At 41.7% G+C, this 20,307-nt stretch overlaps 1 protein-coding gene across 2 annotated transcripts in view; it reads left to right on the plus strand.

Annotated features, from left to right (window-relative positions):
* The window catches only part of TBK1 (TANK binding kinase 1), a 49,249-nt gene extending 32,412 nt beyond the window's left edge, over window positions 1-16,837 (plus strand). The window contains exons 13-21 of one of the 2 annotated variants that reach the window (XM_026648776.2): window positions 3,442-3,517; window positions 7,067-7,191; window positions 7,299-7,375; window positions 7,715-7,754; window positions 9,952-10,053; window positions 10,143-10,239; window positions 11,587-11,693; window positions 12,190-12,261; window positions 13,474-16,837. In XM_026648776.2, coding sequence (XP_026504561.1) covers window positions 3,442-3,517; window positions 7,067-7,191; window positions 7,299-7,375; window positions 7,715-7,754; window positions 9,952-10,053; window positions 10,143-10,239; window positions 11,587-11,693; window positions 12,190-12,261; window positions 13,474-13,525 — 748 coding nt within the window. In that variant the 3' untranslated portion in view covers window positions 13,526-16,837. The remainder of the gene's footprint in view (window positions 1-3,441; window positions 3,518-7,066; window positions 7,192-7,298; window positions 7,376-7,714; window positions 7,755-9,951; window positions 10,054-10,142; window positions 10,240-11,586; window positions 11,694-12,189; window positions 12,262-13,473) is intronic. The other variant, XM_026648777.2, reaches the window with a different exon arrangement.
* Window positions 16,838-20,307: the final 3,470 nt, after the last annotated feature.

The raw sequence follows: 20,307 nt of genomic DNA on the forward strand, positions 1-20,307 counted from the left end.
TCTCGTTTCATTTGGACTCTGTATGTGATATAGATGGTTGAACACCTATCTTTCTCCCTGTTTGTCAATCACTGTGTGACTTAGTTAGGAGATATGTGACAAGACACCTTCGGAGATGCAGCTGTTACTCTTGGGGCAATTCTGCACCAAAATATTTAAAATTCTGCACACAATATTTTAAAATTCTGCATATTTTATTTGTCAAAATAACACAATATAATCACACCAGTTTCAATTATTTTAGTAATTTATTTCAAAATACCTGTCAGCAAGTATGTCTGTAACAATAAAGATGATAAAAAAATTCAGGAAATGTTTTTTGACAAATAGATTCCTTACTAGGCATATTAATACAGAACTCTGAGTAATAATTCATTTAAACTACAGTACAGAACCATATTTCCCGCACCTCTCAGAAGCAGTGCAAAGACTTGGGGGAGTCAGGGGTAACAGAGGAGCTGAGGGAGAGGGAAGTAATTGATGGGAAGAAGCCTGGGTATGAACTTGAAGGGTTGTTGGGTATGCATGGGAAAAGTATGGAACAGCTGTTTTTGGGGGGCGGGGAGGGATTGTTAGGGAGCGTCCTCATGCTAACTCTGCCTGACCCTTAGCCTCTCCCATTCAGTCAGGCACATGTGCCCCTGTCCCAATGTGTCTTTGTGCTCCCATTCAGCCATCCCCCTGCCCTCCTGTAGCTCTACACCCTCTGCCCATGTGGCCCTGTGCCTCCGCTCCCATTCAGCCCCTCCCTCAGTCTGTCGTCCCCCACTAGCCCTTATGAGCCCTGCCTGACCTCCCAGCAGCCCCACCGCTGTCTGTCTCCCGACCTGGCCTGACAGGCACTGTGAAGAAGGCAGGCTCTTTCTCTTCCCATCATAGCTGGGGCTTGCCGGGAGCGGTTGCTGTGTTCTAGTGCCACAGCACCTTCTGGTGGGCAAAAGGCGGAACTGCAGAAGTTCTTTTCTGCTGGGAGCTGCTGCTGTGTTCTAGCACCACAGCGCCTTCTGGTGGGCAAAAGGTGGAACTGCAGCAACTTTTCAGCTGAAGCTATTTTCTGCAAAAAAATTTTAAAAATATGCGTGGTACATGAAATATGCACACACACAGTGATGCAGAATTCCCCCAGGAGTAAGCTGTGTGCATGCTCAGAGGCAGAAATGTAGGCACTTAGGGAACTTTTAGTGCAAAAATTTAGGCGCAGAGCGAGTGTAGACACCTGCAGGGTTTGGCAGGGGGGGGTTGTGCGTTGCAATGGTACCAAACCCAGGTTTTAGCTGCCTGTAATAGGGACATAGGCACCTAACTCCTTTTGAGCATCTGGGCCTAACAGATAGCAGTAGTACATTGTTATCCTCTATGTGGACCCGCACTAAGGGGGGATGAAACGCTTTTCCCATGGGTTTCACAGATATTTGCTGAAAGCAGAGGAATGGTGAGACTCGGGTGTTTGGGGTTCCATTCCAGGCTCTGCAGAGGAGTGTGTTCTAGCAGATACAGACTTTTCTGCCCATTCCCCTGGAGCATGACCACTTTTGCCCCATCCCACCCAACCTGTCCCTGTCAGAGTCCTGTCTCTTTCTCATCCCAGCCCTATTCTCCTTACGTAGCAAGTGACGGTCTCTAGTCCTCAGATTTTTCATCCCAGTTCTAGTCTCTTCCCTTCTCCTTGTCTGATCTGTTGCCCTTCTTCTCCTCCCCGGCCAAAGCTCCACATTCCCCAGTCCTGTTCTCTCTCCCCAGGCTTCAATCTCAATGTCCCTACCTACTCCAGCTCCTTATCCCAGTCTGTTTGTCCAGCCGGTCCCAGTTTTACCCCTACACCCTGGCTTATTATATCTGTCTCTCCTGCCGCCACGTTTCCTCCCCTCCACCCCCCATCCACTGGTCTCTTTGCCCAACCTGTCCCAGTCTCTCCCCCCAGTTTCTAGTCCCAGTTTCCCTCCACCACCACCACCAGCCTACAGTCCCAGTCTGCATCCCCAGATTCCTTGTCCCATCTTTACTCCTATTGCTGGGCTGCCTCTTGTACTCTCTGTATTCAAATCAGGCAACTTCCTCTACCACACTGACTGGACCCAGTAGGGGGTGCATTTTGAGAATGGGAGAGACAGTCTTCCTGTTTTTATGTCTAGTGTCTGGTCCCTCCGCGGAGCACAGCAACCAGAGCTGTAACTTCAGGAAAAGTACTGCTCAGCCCCGAGCTGGAGCAAGCTCAGTGTGGACAGAATGTTTGGAGATTTTAGCTGTTAAACTCTAAGGGTTTGTATACACTGCAGCTGCAGGTATGATTTGTAGCTAATGTAGACGGACCCATGCTTGCTGTACTCTAGCTAGCTCGCTAAAAATAGAAGTGAGGACGCCACAGCACGGCTGCACAAGTGAGTATGTACCCAGTGGGACTGGGTAGGTTTGTGCAGCCTACACTGAAACCTGCACTATGGCATCCTCAGTTCTCTTTTTAGCAAGCTAACTAGAGTACAGGTAGGGTGGGTATGTCTATATGAGCTACAAATCACATTTGCTGCTTTACTGAGCAAATGAAAACTACAATTTTTCAAAGGCTTATAACTTGGTCAAATTTGAGCAGATTTTCACAGGGGAAGCAAAAGGCATATCCCTGATACAAAGGCCACCTCAATGCCAAATTTCAAATCCTCAGCTCCAAAGTATGGTGATGCAAGTGCTCCCCCCCCCCCCCCCCCCAAAAAAAACCTCACCAGAATTTTTTAACACAGGCAAACAATGTGTTTTTTCCTATCCTCGTTCTTGGACACAGCAGAATCATTTTGGCTGAATCTTTCTGAAAAAATTCAGTCTGAGGCAATCACCTGGCATTAAAAATTTCAGCCCAAAGGGTTAAAGTTTAGCAAAGCTATAAGCAATTGAAAACAGGGTCTTATAATGGGAAGTGGTTGGGTAACCTTAATAGGCAGTGCTACCAGCCCTACGTATAATATTTGGTTATAACCCAGGTTTTCCAAGATGTTTCCATAGTCGTCGGAGAACTGGTGCTTGATGTGTTTGACTATTTTTAAGGGGTACATTTCAAAAATAGATTGAAGTGATTATATCAGACATTTCAGCCTTCTATAGAATACAAGTAATGAGTGAAAAGCAGGAATGCTAGGAATGCAAGTAGTTTAAAACTTTTTTACGGTTCAGTGAAAATATGGAATGAAGGGGCAAGAGTCTGTTACTGAACTAATGTTTTGTTTGTTGTTTAGGGAAGCTTTTAAATTGATTGGTTCTCAAAGTTAAACATAATTTTGGTGGATTTTTTTTTAACTTTCTAACTTTTGTTAGGACAGGGTAGACAATTGTATTAACTTCTTTTTTTCAGTTCTGGGAACAAAATGATCTCCAAAACATGTTCTTTGTTTATTTAATACAAAAGTATGAACAGCAGTCATGTTTTTAACTGAATTACATTTTTATTGACAGATACAAGAATCTGATGCAGATCCACTTGGAAACAGAAATGGATGAAATTTCAGAGATACATACTAAACTATTGCTTGTAAGTGTCTAATATTGTAATAAGAAGTTCTCCTCAAAATATTGAGTGTATCTGCATTAAAGTCCAAAGGTGCAGTTTTGAAAGATGCTTTCTACAAAGGAAAACCTCTAGATTTTCTTAGCAGCTTTCCTCTTCTTCTGAGAGTTTCTTAGCATACAAAAATTGTGATGCGGTTATTTTCTAAAGAAAAATACAGTAAAAGCTGTGTTATCTGACACTTTACCAACCGGAAAGCTCTATAAACCGGCATTTCAGGAGTGGGTATAGGGCGTGGGCTCTAGGAGAGAGTTTGGGTGTGGGAGGGGGCTCAGGAAGGGGGGTTGGGGCTTTCAGAGTGTCGGATCTGAGTGGTGTTCACCACAGGCGACTCCCCACAAGTGGTGCCATGTCCCTGCTGCTCCTAGGCAGAGGCACGGCCAGGTGGCTCTGCACGCTGCCTCCACCTGCAGGCGCCATCCCCACAACTCCGATTGGCCGCAGTCCCCAGCCAATGGGAGCAGCGGAGCCAGCGCTCATGGTGGGGCAGGGGCAGCGCATGGAACCCCTGTGGTTGTTCCTCTGCCTAGGAGCATTGACCGCAGAGCTGCTTGGCCGCAACTCTGCCTAGGAGCAACAGGGACATAGCGCCACTTGCGGGAAGTCGCCCCTGCTGTTCCTAGGTGGAGGTGCGGCCAAGCAGCTCTGCGGTCAACGCTCCTAGGCAGAGGAACAACCATGGGGGTTCCATGCGCTGCCCCTGCCCCACCCTGAGCGCTGGCTCCGCAGCTCCCATTGGCTGGGGACTGCGGCCAATCAGAGTTGCGGGGGCAGCGCCTGCAGGTGGAGGCAGCGCACAGAGCCGCCTGGCCGTGCCTCCGCCTAGGAGCAGCAGGGACATGTTGCTGCTTGCAGGGAGCTGCCCGAGGTGACCTCTGCCCAGATCCGGCACCCCAAAACCTCTCCCACGCACATTCTAGTGGAAAGAGCAATGTGTCCACTGAAGGAGTCATTCCAGTTATCAGACACTCAGAAAAATAATCTTAGCACAAAGCTTTAAAAAAATCTAAATGTGCTTATTTTGCATTTCATTTGGAAGGATCCCAAAGTTCTTCACATACTTCGTAAAATGTGTATGAATCGTATCACTACCATGTCCTTTGAAATCTGCAGAGTTTTAAATTAGAAAAGGAAATTTAAAAATATTAAATAATGGAGAATTTAATATTTGTCCCAGGATAGTAGTATAGCAAAGTTGTTCCTCTTCAATAGGCTATGTAAATAGGAGAATGAAGAACTATAGAATAGTTTTAATTGTCAGATACAAAACAGACCAGGAATATTCTTGTGGGATGTAGAGAAAGTGAAGGTTTGAGCTTCTCACAGAAAGAGCTAGTATGGCATATAATCCTATCTAGTGCCCTACCAGATTTTAGCTGTCCCTGTGCCCACACTATCTTCCCCTTGTGGCTCATCTTGAGGATGGCGATTACATATCTGCCATGCCAAGAATCTCATACTCAGGGTGATATATTGATGGTGTCTCTGATGGGCTCTTTGTTGATTCTCTGCCACTATTGGTCTCCTGAACCCAGTTGTCATGAAATAAAAACTGATTTTATTAGCAAATTGCAGAAACAGAGAATATTAAAGTAAAATGGTAGGCACATAATACATTCACCTGGGCAAATATCATGGAAAGGTGGTGGTGTTGTTTTGTTTTTTTAGGTAGGTCATGTGGTTAGAAAGTTATTTTTTATGACATTGTGGAGTTCCATGTTTGATGTTTCTCAGTGACTTCAGAACTCCTCTGTTTAAAAGTGTGTGTGTGTGTGTGTGTGTGTGTGTGTGTGTGTGTGTGTACGTACATACGTACGTACTCGATCATAAGCCGGTTCATTTATAAGCTGACCGCCCCCAAGATGGATAAGTAAAAATGGAAATTTTTTATGACCCATTCATAAGCAGACCCTATAATTCAGGGGTCGGCAAACTTCAGCTCCTGGGCCATCAGGATAAGCCGCTGGTTGCCCGAGACGGTTTGTTTACCTTGAGTGTCTGCAGGCAGGGAGGCAAACCTAAGTAGAATCATGGAATATCAGGGTTGGAAGGGACCTCAGGAGGTCATCTAGTCCAACCCCCAGTTCAAAGCAGGACCAATTCCCAGACAGATTTTTGCCCCAGATCCCTAAATGGCCCCCTCAAGGACTGAACTCACAACCCTGGGTTTAGCAGGCCAATACTCAAACCACTGAGCTGTCCCTCCCCCAAGTGTCCTGGCCCGCCAGCTGCTTACCCTGATGGGCTGGGACAGCAACTGATGGGGAAATTTTGGGGGAGGGGAAAGCTGGGGGTCAGGTGAATAACCCCTGTGACCACCCACCACATGACCGCACCCCTAGCCTGGTACCCCCCCACTCTCCCCATCCCATCCCTTCCCACCTTAGCTGGGGCGGCCCAGGGGAGGATGTCTCTGGCCTGGCTGGAGCTGCTCCGGCAGGCTGGGCAGCACAGCTGCAGCCTACTCCGGCGGGCCAGACCGGGCAGCATGGCTGCATTGTGCTCCGGCAGGCACTGGCGGCGCAGCCACACCCTACCAGCCCTGGAGCTGCAGCTGCTTTGGAGGCTGGGGGGAGAGCAGCGTGGCCAGAAGCAGAGAGACTCTGGCCCTTCCTCTTCCCTTCTGGCTCTGCTGGTTATGCTGCCTCTCCTTGCTCCCTCTGTTGGGGGGAGGGGCTGTGTCCTACCTGTTCATAAGCCAACCCCCTTCTCTGATGCTTCCCTTTTTTACTAAAAAAAATCGGCTTATGAACGAATATATATATAAAAGTGTGTGTGTGTGTGTGTGTGTGAATATTTAGCTGCCAGCTATGCTCAACCTGGAATCTGAAAGTCAGTCTGAGTTCTTTCTGGATTGCACCTCAACAAAATAAAGATCATGCAATAAGAATTCAGTTTAGTTTTTTGATATGCAAGCCAAAACAAAAGCCAGCTTGCTATCTTCAAGCAGTATTGTTTCTGTAGCGTTAACAGTGTGAATAAACAACACAAAATGCATTGGGAGATCTAGAGGAAGACTATCTTACTTTATTTTTCTTGTCTTTTATAATGGGTTGGTTGCAGCATTTATATGGTTGAAGGTTGGTGTTAGGAGGCTTCATGGAGAAAGAGTTTGATGCACTGAAGCAGGGAGGAAGTTCCAGGATTGGGCAGCATAGGAGAAAAAGCATGAAGATAGTATCTTCTCTTTGTCTCTCTCTTTCACCTATTTATTGAGAAAATAAATGTTAGCAGAAATATTAATTCCAAAGAAGACACTTTTCCTAATAATGCCATGTTTTGTATGTTCTTAAAGTGAACATTTGAGCTGCTAAATACTTCATCAGTTGTCTAGGCATATTCCTATGGTTGGAGACAATTAGTCAAGTGAGGACTAGGTGGTGGTGGTGGTGGTATTATTATTATTATTATTTATTATAACTATAATAAAGTGAAAATGCACTGAATCCCATCTCAAGTGCAAGATAACTTGTGATTTTTGGCAATGGTAGTGGTGAAACTGTTGTTCTTAAGCAGCTTTCTAGCTCTCGGGGAACAATAGAGACCAGTCTTCAGGACACTGAAAATAAACTGTCTCCTGGTGGATTGCTGAGTGATACCTGGGCAAATCAGGAAGGCACACATCCCAGAGACAGAAAGTAAGTGACAACTTCATATTCATTGCTTGAACATATTATGATTTCTGGACTGACCTACGTTCATTATAATTAACCTTTTGTTTCCACCCACCCTCACCCCCTTCTAGTCCAGAAAAGCTACAAGTATTGCTGAGTTCTATCACAGATATTTATTATCAGTTCAAGAAAGACAAAGCAGAACGTAGTAAGTAATTTTATTTTTAGTATACATTAAGAATAATTAAAAGTATAAAGGACAAGTCAGCCTTAAGTCTGTTCAGATATTTTTAATTGTGATGGGGAGAGATGGCCAACAACAGTGAATATGTCCTCAGTGCTCTGTAGGCAACAGTTAGGAAAAGAATCTGAGGGAATAAGTGAACCACAATTTTGGTTTTATAAATTTAAACATCTGCATAGAAAAAACTAAATGTCCATGCTTGCTACCTAACACTTACCCAGACAGGAAACAAACAATTCTGTAGGATGATGGCTAAATTAATAGAATTAAATCAGTAATATCTTTGATTTCCTCTGATACTAGGACTTCCTTATAATGAGGAACAAATCCACAAATTTGACAAGTAAGTGTTAAAATTACATTTAAAAAAATATCACTTGTGCTAAGGTCCCTGACAAATCTTTGGCGGTTACCTTTCCTGCTGGTTCCTCTTTGTTTGATATAGATTATAAGCTCTTTCGAACAGCAACTTTCTTTCTTTTAATTTCTGTCAAGCATGATGAGAGATTTTATGCATATTTATCAATCATAATTATCTGCTTCCTAGAGATGGGGTAACTTTGTATACCTTGAAATGTGGATGTTAATCACTTGGTCTTTGTCTGAGGGCATATATATGTCTGAGTGCATGTTTATGTAAAATACCTTGTATAAAAGTAGACATTTTGTAATTCCTGCCTCCTTTCCAATTTACTACTTTTAAGGAATGTCTTTCCCTAAAGTGTTCTGCCTTTGCTATTACCAGTGGAGCTCCAGTGTTTTCCCTTTGGAGTCTCCAAGTGTCACTTGGGATCCTGAGCACATCTCATTTTACTCCATACACTCCCAAAAAGAAATTGCTAGAGGATGGCATAAAGTATTGCTTTCTGTTCTGCGACTGCAGTGACTTCAGTGCTGGTGGTCTGAGAACTCAGCTCCTAGATCTTTGGTCTTTTTGGTGGCAGCAGAATTACTGGCTGGCCACTCCAGTCTTAATTGTAGCACTTTATCACTGGGTAGGCAAGTGAGCAGTGTTCATTTCAGCTGCTTCCTGGGTGGATGACAGTTGTGTGAGATTAATGAGAAATCAGGTACTTTGTCCATATATAAACCATACAGGTAAGAGTACCAACTAGCCATCATTCAAGACTTTATTCAGTAAAAGCCTAAAAGCTGACATGGAGTTGCAGTCTTTCAAAATTTCACATCCCATGATTCCACTTCCTAGTTCACACACACAAGCATGGTTAGTGCTGAGACCACTGCCTATCAAGCTGACCAATATTGTCTGACTGTGTCCTCCTTCTTTGCCCATCTGTATCCACCTCTTGTCTTATGCTTAGACTGTAAGCTTATTACGGTATGAGTCTGTGTTTTTGTTCTGTTAGTACAGTGCCTAGCACAGTGGAGTCATGGTCCATGACTGATGCTGCTAGGCACTATGGTAATACAAATAATTAATTATAATAAGAAGCTCCTCTGTCCTTTCTATCCATCATTTCCTTTCCTTAAATATAATCAAGGTTTCAAATTTCAAATGGAAAAAGTAGTATGAGTGCATAGTGTGACGGGGCAAGGCCAGATGGCTATAGTAAAGTAGTGAGGAACAGGTATGTTAGCCCCAGGCTAAACAAATCCCTGGTACTATGGTAACCAAATGGCAGTTGCTCCAGGTTAATCAAGACACCTGGGGCCAATTAAGATCCTTCTAGAAAGCAGTGGAGATAGTGGTTGATTAGGACACCTGAAGCCAATCAGGGGCTGGCTGGAACTAGCTAAAAGCCTCCCAGTTAGTCAGTGAGGTACGTGTGTGTCAGGAGCTGTAGGAGGAAGTTGTGCTGTTGGAGAGACTGAGCAGTACAAACCATATCTGGCACAAGGAAGGAGGCCCTGAGGTAAGGGTGAAGTGGATCTTGAGGAAGTGGGGGCTGCTGTGGAGAAGTGGCCCAGGGAATTGTATGCATCCTGTTTCTAAAAAATCAGCTACCATAGCTGATACTATTAGGGTCCCTGGGCTGGAGCCTGGAGTAGAGGGTGGGCCCGGGCTCCCTCTTTGCCTCCTGATTAATCTCTGAGACTGGGAGACAACAGAGACTGTGCAAGGGAGGGTAGCTTCTCCTCACCTCCCTTACTGGCTTATGATGAAAATGGCTCAGTAGGCTGTGACCCTTGCCTCTAGAGAGAGAAGGGCTACATGGAGGGTCACAGTGAGCCTCTGAGGCTAGTGAAATCCGCCAGGAAACGTGGGACCCACTGAGACAAGGACAGAGCTTTGTCACAACACTTTGTAAATAATAGTTAAAACTAGCCAAATTTTTGCCTCAAATGGGACATTTGAAATTGGAACATCTTGGAAATTAATTTTGAAATATAACCTGGCAGTTCATCCAGTATAAACACATTATAGTAGCACACAAAATAAGTTGGATAAAGTATTTTTTTTAAGACATTTTAAATCTTCATATATACCTCGTATGCCTCAAAGCTTTAAAAAAATAATTTGGGGAATGAAGTCCTGCAAGTGATATAACAATATTCTGTTGATTATTTCTGTATTGCAGGCAGAAGCTGAATTTACATGCCACAAAAGCCATATCTCTGTTCAAAGATGAATGTGTCAGCAAGTATGAGACATTTTTGGACAAGGCAGAGGACTGGATGAGGCAAGAGACTGATTCATTAGAGTTCAACATTGTGACAGCACCATGATTTTGCTGATTGCCTTTTTAAAATAATTTTTTTTTGCTTCCAGAAAGATGCTTCATTTAAGGAAACAGTTACTGACGCTCACCAGCCAGTGTTTTGATATTGAAGAAGAGGTAGCCAAATACCAGGACTATATAAATGAGGTATACTGGTCCTAAATTATGTCCAGTTTTTAGACTGAGTGAGCAAAGGATTCTATTCCATTTCCCTCATCATCATCATCATCATCATCATCATCATCATCATCAACAACAACAACAGGATAGTTTACCAAGTTCCACTTACACCTATGCAAACCTATTGACAGTAATAGGGCTGCACAGATGTAATAGTTTGGCCCGTAGAAGCTGTATTGCTGGTGATGTGTGAGCTGGATAGAACTCCACCTGATTCAGAGTCCGACTGAGTTTACATGATCAGCAGTTTAAAAAAAACCTGAGCAACTTTAGATGTTTTTCAGTGATTCCATATCAAGCTTTTCTATGTGGCTCCCATCACCATAATATCTGAGCATCCTGAACATTAATGAATTTATCTTCATAACCCTCTTCTGAGGTTGAGAAGTATTATCCCCATTTTGTAGATAGGGAATTGAGGCACAGAGACTTGCTTAAGGTCTCTCTCACTCTGTGGCAGAGTTAAACTAGGATTCTTGTGTCCCAGTCTTGTGCCTGAAGAACAAGACAATGAAACCCCGCAATTCCATTTCTACAGTCATTCTTCAGAGTAAAACCATACTTTAGGAACAATATAAAATTGGAAGAAACTGTTAAAATCTCTGCCATGAGGCAGGAATTATTGAATTTTTTTTTTAGCATTCTGACAGTTGCCATTTGGAGTGCAAATCTATTCAGAGCCACCAGAATCAGTTCAAAACCAGGTTCCTGGGGAAAAATCAGAGGCATGAAAGTGTATATCTTGCTTTTTTCTGCAGAATCTAACCATTCATTAAAGATGTGTCAAACATTATATGTATTAGTCTTCATTATATGTATTAGTCTTCATTATACAGTGTCCCCAAATACAGAAAGAAGTCTGAGGGCAAATAAACATATTTTAGTACAACAAAATGACTTTTAAAAAAACACAAGTGTAAAAAAAGGGGGAAAATCCAGCTGATCTCCCTGAGCAAAAGTCTGAGAGGAGCAGGGTAATTACTATATTTATTAATAATGTTACTTGTGCCTAGGGGCCCCAGTCATGGATCAGATCCCTTTTATGCTAGGCACTGGACAAACATACAACAGGGATTGTCTCTGTTCCAGAGAGCTTACAAAAGTGTAAGATGAGAGAATACAACAGACAGACAGGGGAGAGCACAATGAGACAATACTACTCAGCATGATAGGCCACACACAGCTGCCTAACCATTGTCATGGCTTTGGTAGGGGAATATTTCAAGGAGGGATTTGAAAGTGGACATTGAAATGCACATGGCAGTTTGTTGGCCTGTGATCATGTTACTTACTTACCTTATTTATTTATTGCAGTTACAAGAAGCTCTGCGACAGAAAACGTTTGCAGCTTCCACTGGGATCAAACATACAATGAATCCAGTCTATCCAAGCTCAAACACTTTAGTGGAAATGACTCTTGGGTAAGAATTAGATGGATAATTGTAATACTTTCACATGGTTTCTATAGAGGAATTAGAGAAAATGTGTGTTTTTTATTGTTGACTTAACTTGCCGTTTCATTTTTAAAGCAGTTAAGTGGCTACTGCATAAAGGTCGGGCATTTTCTGTCTGTTACAAAAACAAACTGGTATTTCTGAATGCTAGTGTACTTATGGGCATGAGGGAAAAATCATACCATTCACTGTTTCCATTGATCACTTTTGTCAGATTTTGTTCTCAAGCCAACCTAATATGCTTCTCCTTTATTTTGTACACGATTGCAAGTTACTGGAAACTTCATTGTGATGAGTCACTCTAATGTTTGGGCATCTTCAGAATATTTTTTCTTCCAATTTTATTATTAGAGAAATATTTTGACACATTTATTTCATAATGAATGTAACATTAAAACTGGCATGCAATGGATAAAACTGTTTATAATCACTGAAGGCCTTTCTTTTGCTTTTTATTATACAGTATGAAGAAACTGAAGGAGGAAATGGAAGGTGTTGTTAAAGAACTAGCTGAGAATAACCACATTTTAGAAAGGCAAATAGTAATTTTTACGTTTTGCTGGGGGGTGTTATAAGTTGGTATGGAAGTTAATGGATCCAGTGACCAAGAAAATGGGAAATTTTATCTCTTGGACAACTGCAGTATAGATACTTGTTTCCAAATTGTTGCTCTGAGACATGTTTCAAGCTGATTTGGCAACAGTTTTTGTCTTTATTTGAAAACAATGCTATTTGTTCCATTACTGTGGAAGTCAATTTGTGATGCAGGTAAAAGCACCAAGAGAGCTGAAATTACCTAGGGCCTCTTAACGAAAATAACTGTTGCTCAGAGTGGGGAATGCTGGATTTACACAGTATTTCTTGCAGTGATCCACAGGCTCTTATCTAAACTTTTTTAATTTTCAGATATCACTTTAAGATTAATAACTATGGAATGATACCAATCTGTATTAGTCATTCTGCAGTTTTAGCATTAGCTGTAATGAAATAGGACTGAGAAAAAAAGTCACTCATACTTTCTATAACAGTGCGTCTAAAACTTTTTTTTTTTTTACTGGTGACTCCTTTCACATCACAAGCCTCTGAATGCGACCCCCCTAATAAGTTAAACATACTGTTTTATATATTTAACACCATTATAAATGCTGGAGGCAAGCGGGGTTTAGGGTGGAGCTTGACAGCTCGTGACCCCCCATGTAATGACCTTGCAACCCCCTGAGGGGTCCCTACCCCCAGTTTGAGAACCCCTGTTCTCAACCATGTTGAAACAATGCTTTCTTTAATGGCACCGAAAATGATTCTGTTCTGTCTATGCTAGCAGTCAAATAATTTTCATTCACTGGTTATGGGGTATCCATTGCAGATGGCAGCTATTAGTAATGGGTCCATTTCCTAGTGTAGATAGTGCTACACAGGTGTTATGATCTGCCTAAGGCTTCCTAGTGAATTAGTGAGTCAATGGTAGCAGTGGGCCAAGAACTCACTTGTTCCTGGTTCTCAGTCTTATGCTTAGATCATGTAGTATCCTGTTGCACACTCTTCATGTGTCTCCAAGAATACTATTTACTATTTTAAGAAATAAATGTGTGTTGGGGTGTGGCAAGAGGGGCGAAAGAACATAATTAAGTTATAGTTAAATGAACTCAAAAAAGAAACACATTTTAATTTTATTCTAGAGTAAGGGTTAATTTATTGTGTATTAAATCAATTTTAATCAGCTAAGAATAAAATGTTTCTTTCACTTTAGATTTGGTGCTTTGATTGTGGATGGTGGCCTACGGAATGTAGACTGTATCTAGTCAACAAAGGAGCATGAAAGGACTGTTCATTTTTCACAGAAAAAAAAACGCCATAAGGGGCATTTAAATGCAGAAAAACCATTCTGTACAGCAATTTTTTTCTGCAACTCTAGTATTTAACAAAAGTATGTAAATATGTATATACTGTAAATATAACAATTATAACAGTCTTTTTTGTTAATGTTAAAATAGAATTACTGTTAAGTTTTCTGAGATGGTTATACATTTTATCCCTTTAAGGAACTCTGGCAAATGATTACGGCAAGCATAATGCTATATACACATTCATGGAATGTTGACTTTCGGGTCATGATTTACTTTTGTTTCTTGAAAGGGAACTTGTGGCTTGAACTAGCCTGCATTCACAGAAGTTATGAATAGTTTTTAAAGCAGTGGTTCCCAAACTTAGGGGGGTGTGGAAGAATGGTTGGGGGTACTACTACTTTAAAGGGTGCCTGGGCTCCCCTTAATACCAGTGTGTTATTTCAGAACCTTGTCAATGACTCATCATCAGCTACAGTACTTGAATGAAGACCATTTGATCTTGTCTTTGCTTCTGTAATTCAATGTGAACAGCATGCACTTAGGACAAAGAGAGGAGATACGTTTCTTCCCCCTTGTCTACCAAGTTAATAGTCCACTTGTGTGTCAGAAAATAAATTCACAAGGTTTTTAGTCCTGTCCATGTTGGGTGCCATGTTCTCCATGATAATCATTTGGCTAAGTATTATGGGAGTTTAGTGTTGGAGTCCATAAACCATTTTCCGTCTTGCTTCAATGCTTTTAACATCAGCAAAATAACTATTTAAAAAAATGTAATTCTCAGAGACCAAAATCAACAAAGTACAATGTCACGGCTTATGACTAATAAGATGTTAAACTTGGGAAGGAAAATAGAGTAATACTTTCTTACATCTGTGGTACCCCATACTGGAGGCTTCTGGCATCTAACAAAAATTATTTTAAACCAAAAGCAGCTACTAAATAGAAAAGTTAGCACATTCAAAACCAGTAACTGCACCCAGCCCAACCCCAAATACAAAGGAGCCCAGCCCTGCTCCTCCAACACTGCACAACTCAGCCCCAAACGTGGAGAAGAAAACTGTCAGCTCCAAAACCTATGAAATTAAAAAGGAAGCAAATATCCTGAGTCTTGCCACCTATGTAGTCTGCTGCGTATTGTTGAGGAAGAGCATTCAAGGATCATGGGCTCTCTGAAGCAAAGGCCTCATCCTTTCTCTTTTGAGACAATGCCATGGATGGCCAACTGTTTCATCTCTGCCATTCCTATTTTCAATAAGGCATGTAGGGTAACATAGTCCCTCAGATAGATTAGTCCTAGATTATTTCATGCTTTCTATAACAACAGTAAAACCTTGAAGCATGCAACCAAATAAAAAGCAGCCAGTAACAGATACATGTGTGTAAGACTCAGTTTTGTGATGTTTATTCCCCTGTCTTTCTGCCCCCATCACAGTATAGGAATAAAAATTTCAAAATGTATTTTATACTTAAAATAGAAGTTATGAAGTTGGTATTTCTGGTTGGTTGCTCCAATATTAAAGCAGGATATACACTGTTTTACAGTCTCTGATACTGGGTTCCTGTCCTTGCCTGTTCAAATATCATTTACCCCTACATATAGTAAAAGATGTTCCTCAGTTTGCAAACTTTTTGGAAAAAATTGCTCTGCAAAATTGGTGCAGCAAAAAAAGAAGAAAAAAAATCCATTTTTTCTGGTTTAGCCATGTCATTTAAAAGTGTTTACTTTTGAAGTATTTAAATTATGGGAATATTTTAGGGTCTGATTGTGCTAGCATGCACATGAATGACTTCATGTCAGTAATCCTGCTGAATGTTAGTAAATTTTATGTGCATAGATGTTCGAAGGATCAGGTCCTTAAACTGTACATAAATGTATATTAGAATCACTGAGATTATTTCTATGCCTATGTTATTTCGTTCATTATTTTAAGATATTTTAACTTTGTAAAACCAATTATATTGGTTGAAAGATCGAATCAGTTAAGCATATTACTGATTACTTTCTTATGAAACATCCCTTATTGGCTTTAGTCCTTGATGCATGGTGTGTGGTGTACCATGAGATTGGCTGTGTTCATACCAACTGTCATAATATTGTCAGTCCTTAATATGGAAAGTAATAGGTTTGCCAAGACAGACAATTGATAGTATTATGTTTTTTTCCCCCCTCTGAAACTGAATTACTACTTTAGAGTTATAGTGTTAAGTAACTGATTAAAGTAATACATTAGCAAGCCTGTCTACATATTAATTGTAAAACTGCATGAGTGAATGACTTATATACATAAATGCAATATCAACAACTTATTCTAAGATATGTCTTTAATTTCCAGGCTTCTTTTCATCATTTATTTTCATTTTGTTTTGTAAAAATTGGCTTTTAATTTTCATGATATACCATTATTTCCCCCTTAAGCCCAAATGAAATATAAGGAATAAAATTACAAGTGTCAAATCATTATTTAGATTGCAGTAACAGCAAAAGTGTGCTCAGTACTGTCCTAATACAGAAAAGAGAGCTTCTGTCCTGCACAATAATGGAAGCACTAGCATAGAGTAGGTGCCAGCAGCAACTAACTTTTTTACCACTGTATTGTTTAAGCTTGTTTTGAGCAGTGTGGGTGTGCACAAGTTGTGTCCCCTCAGTGCCCATCCTACCTGATATCTTTTCTGCACAGGAGCTCCCACTGGTGGAGCTGAATCATTGCTAAGACAATAGCAGAAGTTGTAAGAAAAGGGTCACTGTAGTCACAGTATGTGGGACTTCATAAAATACCTAAAAGGTATAATGCTACAGCATGGATTATAAAAGGCAGCAGGAGACACTTCAATCATAAACATTTTAAAAAAGTTGAACAAGCCTTGAAAGGGACCAAAGGTGAAACAAGGAACAAACAAGCTAGAGAAACCGGTTTGGGTAAAATTAGAACCAGTCTCTAGCCAATTCTGAAACAGCTCACTCTTTCATTTAAGTTTGACTGCCAAGTATTCCAATATGTAACTTTCATGCATGTTTCCTACCTGTCACTTTCTGATTTTTTATTTTTTTTGATGGATGTATAACTGTAATAGTTCCAAAATGACTAGCCTCCAACCAACCTGAGACTAATAGTTTCATTGAAGCAGAGAGGAACGACATCAACTTTTACAATAATACTTGTTGGAAAGCACTAGGGGTATCTCTGGTAACCAGAGGAGACTAGGGTCTGGTCTATGCATAAAAGGTTTACCACCACAGCTGTGTTGGTTAGGAGTGTGAAAAAATCACAACTTAACCAACATTGCTATGCGGGCAAAAGCCCTAGCGTAGATGCGCTTATACCAGCAAAAAAATCCTTTTGCCTATATAGCTTATTTCATGCAGGGAACTCTTGCCAGTATAAGCCATGTTTCCACTACGAGGATTTGCCAGAGTAGTTATACTGGCAAAAAATCTAGTGTCAACAAGATCTAGGCATGCATGGAAGAACCTCTGCAGTACTGTAGCAAGGTCATGTAGCAACTGCTTTAGTTAAGGTTATACAAGTTACTGTAAACCTCCTTTTTCAATCATTCAAACTTTCTGAAAGCTTTGCCTCTTGAACTGAAGTTTTTCATGTTTAGTGCCAACACAAAGTTTCTTTTGATTAATTGGAGAAGACTTCAGTCAAATCTGAGTTCTGTACAGCTTAAAAAGCAAGTTTTCCTATTTAATAATAGTGCCAGTTATTTGTATCACAAAAACAGATGAACTGTTACATGTGAAACTTTGTATGGATATAGACCTTGCTCTGCAATGTACATGATTCACTACAGTTTAGAAATATGGGGTGAAGAAATTAGAGTTGTTGCTGTTTAAAATTTGCCCAGCTACTCATAGAAAACACAGCTAAGTTCTGAGTTATTATATGAACCCTGAATGTGCCACACATGTGCGCAAAGCTAACTTAGCTTTCCAATAAAATCCCTAGTCCCTTACTTGCTAAAAAACGGTGCGGGCATTTTTTCAAAAGGTTAAAGGAATCCCAGAACTTGGAAAAGGGATCTCCCTCCTGCACTCCTCCAGTATTCTTCACCAAATTACTTTTGCACATGGCTTGGGACACATTGGTACATTTTGCTATAAGGTAAAGTTTGTCTGTGCAGGAGACAGCTTTCTGATCAACGAGTCCAAGACTGTGGCACAAATTCTCAAAAGAACTAATCAGCAGAAACCTTAGCACTTTCCCCTCTAAGTGCCACTTCTTCCACCTTGTCTTTTCTAATAAATATGTGTATTAAACAAACAAAAAAATCTACCAAAATGAAATACTGCATTGCACACAATTCTCTGGGGGAAGAGGTTGAGAGCGAGAGAACAAACTACATAAGCCAGATGTTAGTCATGTTCCATGTACTACTGGAAGGTGCTCACGTACTATGGGGATGAGGGCAGGTGGTATAAGAGTCTATTATGGTATAGTGGTAGCTGTGCCATAATTAAGATTGCATTACAGTTTTAAGAAGAATTTTAAACTTGTATTTGTAAAAATCTCAAAAATGGCAAAAAATATAAACTGAGCATTTTGAAATTTTCATGGTGGTTTGATTAAAATTAATTGATACAGAAAGAGTTAAAAAATCATCCTTTCTGGTGATTTTTTCCACAGGATTGTCCCGCTTTTCTTTGTACCCCTTTTGCAAGAAACCTAAAATACTGTGCAATCTATCTTTTGGGTACATTTTTGCTCCTTGTTTATTGATTCTTAGAATATCAGTTACACAGTTGTGTATGTCTATAGAACAGGGGTCGACAACCTTTCAGAAGTGGTGTGCCGAGCCTTCATTTATTCACTCTAATTTAAGGTTTCGTGTGCCAGTAATACATTTTAACGTTTTTAGAAGGTCTCTTTCTATAAGTCTATAATATATAACTAAACTATTGTTGTATGTAAAGTAAATAAGGTTTTTAAAATGTTTAAGAAGCTTCATTTAAAATTAAATTAAAATGCAGAGCCCCCCGGACCAGTGGCCAGGACCTGGGCAGTGTGAGTGCCACTGAAAATCAGCTCGCGTGCCGCCTTCGGCACGCGTACCATAGGTTGCCTACCCCTGCTATAGAATATTTTATTACTTTTTAGTCATAACAAAAGATATGTCAAATTTTAATTTGGTGACATATTGGCTTTGGGAAGGAGAAAATTCCTGAACTGGGAAAGAGGAGAGCAGGAGTGTGTATTGTCTATTTTAAGTGCTCTTGCAATTCACTACCCTTATGATTGATTACACCCACAAACCCCAACCTAGAAGGCAGGGAAGAGGTGCTGAAACTCTTCCCCCTTGCCCTCTGCAAGCAGAGAATCTAGGCCTCTAATATGACAAACCCCAATCTTGTCCACTGCATCACATTGCTTCCTTTCAGAGTGAGTAAACCAGATTTCCTTTTCCTTTCTGTAACTACTATAAACCACACTCCTTTCCCAGAGCCAAGTATAGAATTCAGGATTCCTAATTGCCAATATTCTACTGCTGACTGGTAAACAGTTATGTAATCCAGTGTTAGTGTGTGTCAATTCCTCTTCCAGTGGTTGTTCTAGTACAGGACTAGTAATTATTTCTGTAGCTCAAAAAGTAAAGGCCTAAGCTAGGGATTTGAAGGTCAAAGAATTCAAATCCTGCTGCTGGACTATGTGAAGGCTGGCATGGTCACATGTGATTCACACAGTAAAAAGACGTCTTTAAAACAGGTTTGTACCTAAAAGCTATGACAAACTGTAAATATAGTGTGAATCGCCAAAATACATGTCTCGCATTTCACCTCTCTCTCACTTTGCTTGTAGCCCATTGGTCGAAGTGTATGTTGTGTCCCCTCAGTGCCCAACCCAGAGAGGATGTGAGTCTGTAACAATTCTCACCGTGAGAATGTGGCTCTTCAGCACAAGCCATAAAGGCTCATGCTTTTAGCTCTGAAAGTTATTGTTTCAATCATTGGTGTTGGCCAACATGGCAGCCATCACATTTTCGGGTGTCCATATTGGCATGTTTGAAGGTTTAGAGAATGCTTCATGCTGGCAGAGATAGGGGAGAGCAACCGGCAGACATGGGGGTATAATGCAGATGTGTACATGCTGGAGCTGCTGCTGGCTGTATCCAGGTTCTGGAAGTCCACAACAGGCTGTGGAGTGTTTCAATAAGTGAATGATTACACAGACGCCTTCTCAGAAATTCCCTCCAGATGACAGGTTATACGGGGGGGTGGGTAAACTACGGCCCGTGGGCCAGATCCGGCCCACCAGCCGTTTTAATCCAGCCCTCTAGCTCCCACTGGGGAGTGGGGTCTGGGGCTTGCCCCGCTCCAGCCGGGGAGCCAGGTCGGGGGCCGCTCCACGTGGCTCCCAGAAGCAGCTGCATGGCCCCCCTCTGGCGCTCCAGCCGGGGAGCAGGGTCAGGGGCCCCGCCACGCGGCTCCCAGAAGCAGCAGCATGGTCCCCCCTCCGGCTCCTTCATTATATGGGCAGTCAGGGGCCTCTGCTCTGCATCCTGCCCCTGCCCCACGCGCCGCCCCTGCAGCTCCCATTGGCTGGGTACTGAAGCCAATGGGAGCTGCAGGGGAGGTGCCTGCGGATGAGGCAGCGTGCAGAGCCGCCGGGCTGTGCCTCGCATAGGAGCAGGAGAAGGGACATGCCTCTGCTTCCGGGAGTCGCTTGAGGTAAGCGCCGCCCGGAGCCTGCACCCCTGAGCCTCTCCCCATGCCCCAACCCCCTACCCCAATCTTGATC

This window comes from Terrapene carolina, unplaced genomic scaffold (assembly GCF_002925995.2).
Source record: "Terrapene carolina triunguis isolate 2854851 unplaced genomic scaffold, T_m_triunguis-2.0 Scaffold68, whole genome shotgun sequence".
In the NCBI taxonomy this organism is placed as follows: domain Eukaryota; kingdom Metazoa; phylum Chordata; order Testudines; family Emydidae; genus Terrapene; species Terrapene triunguis.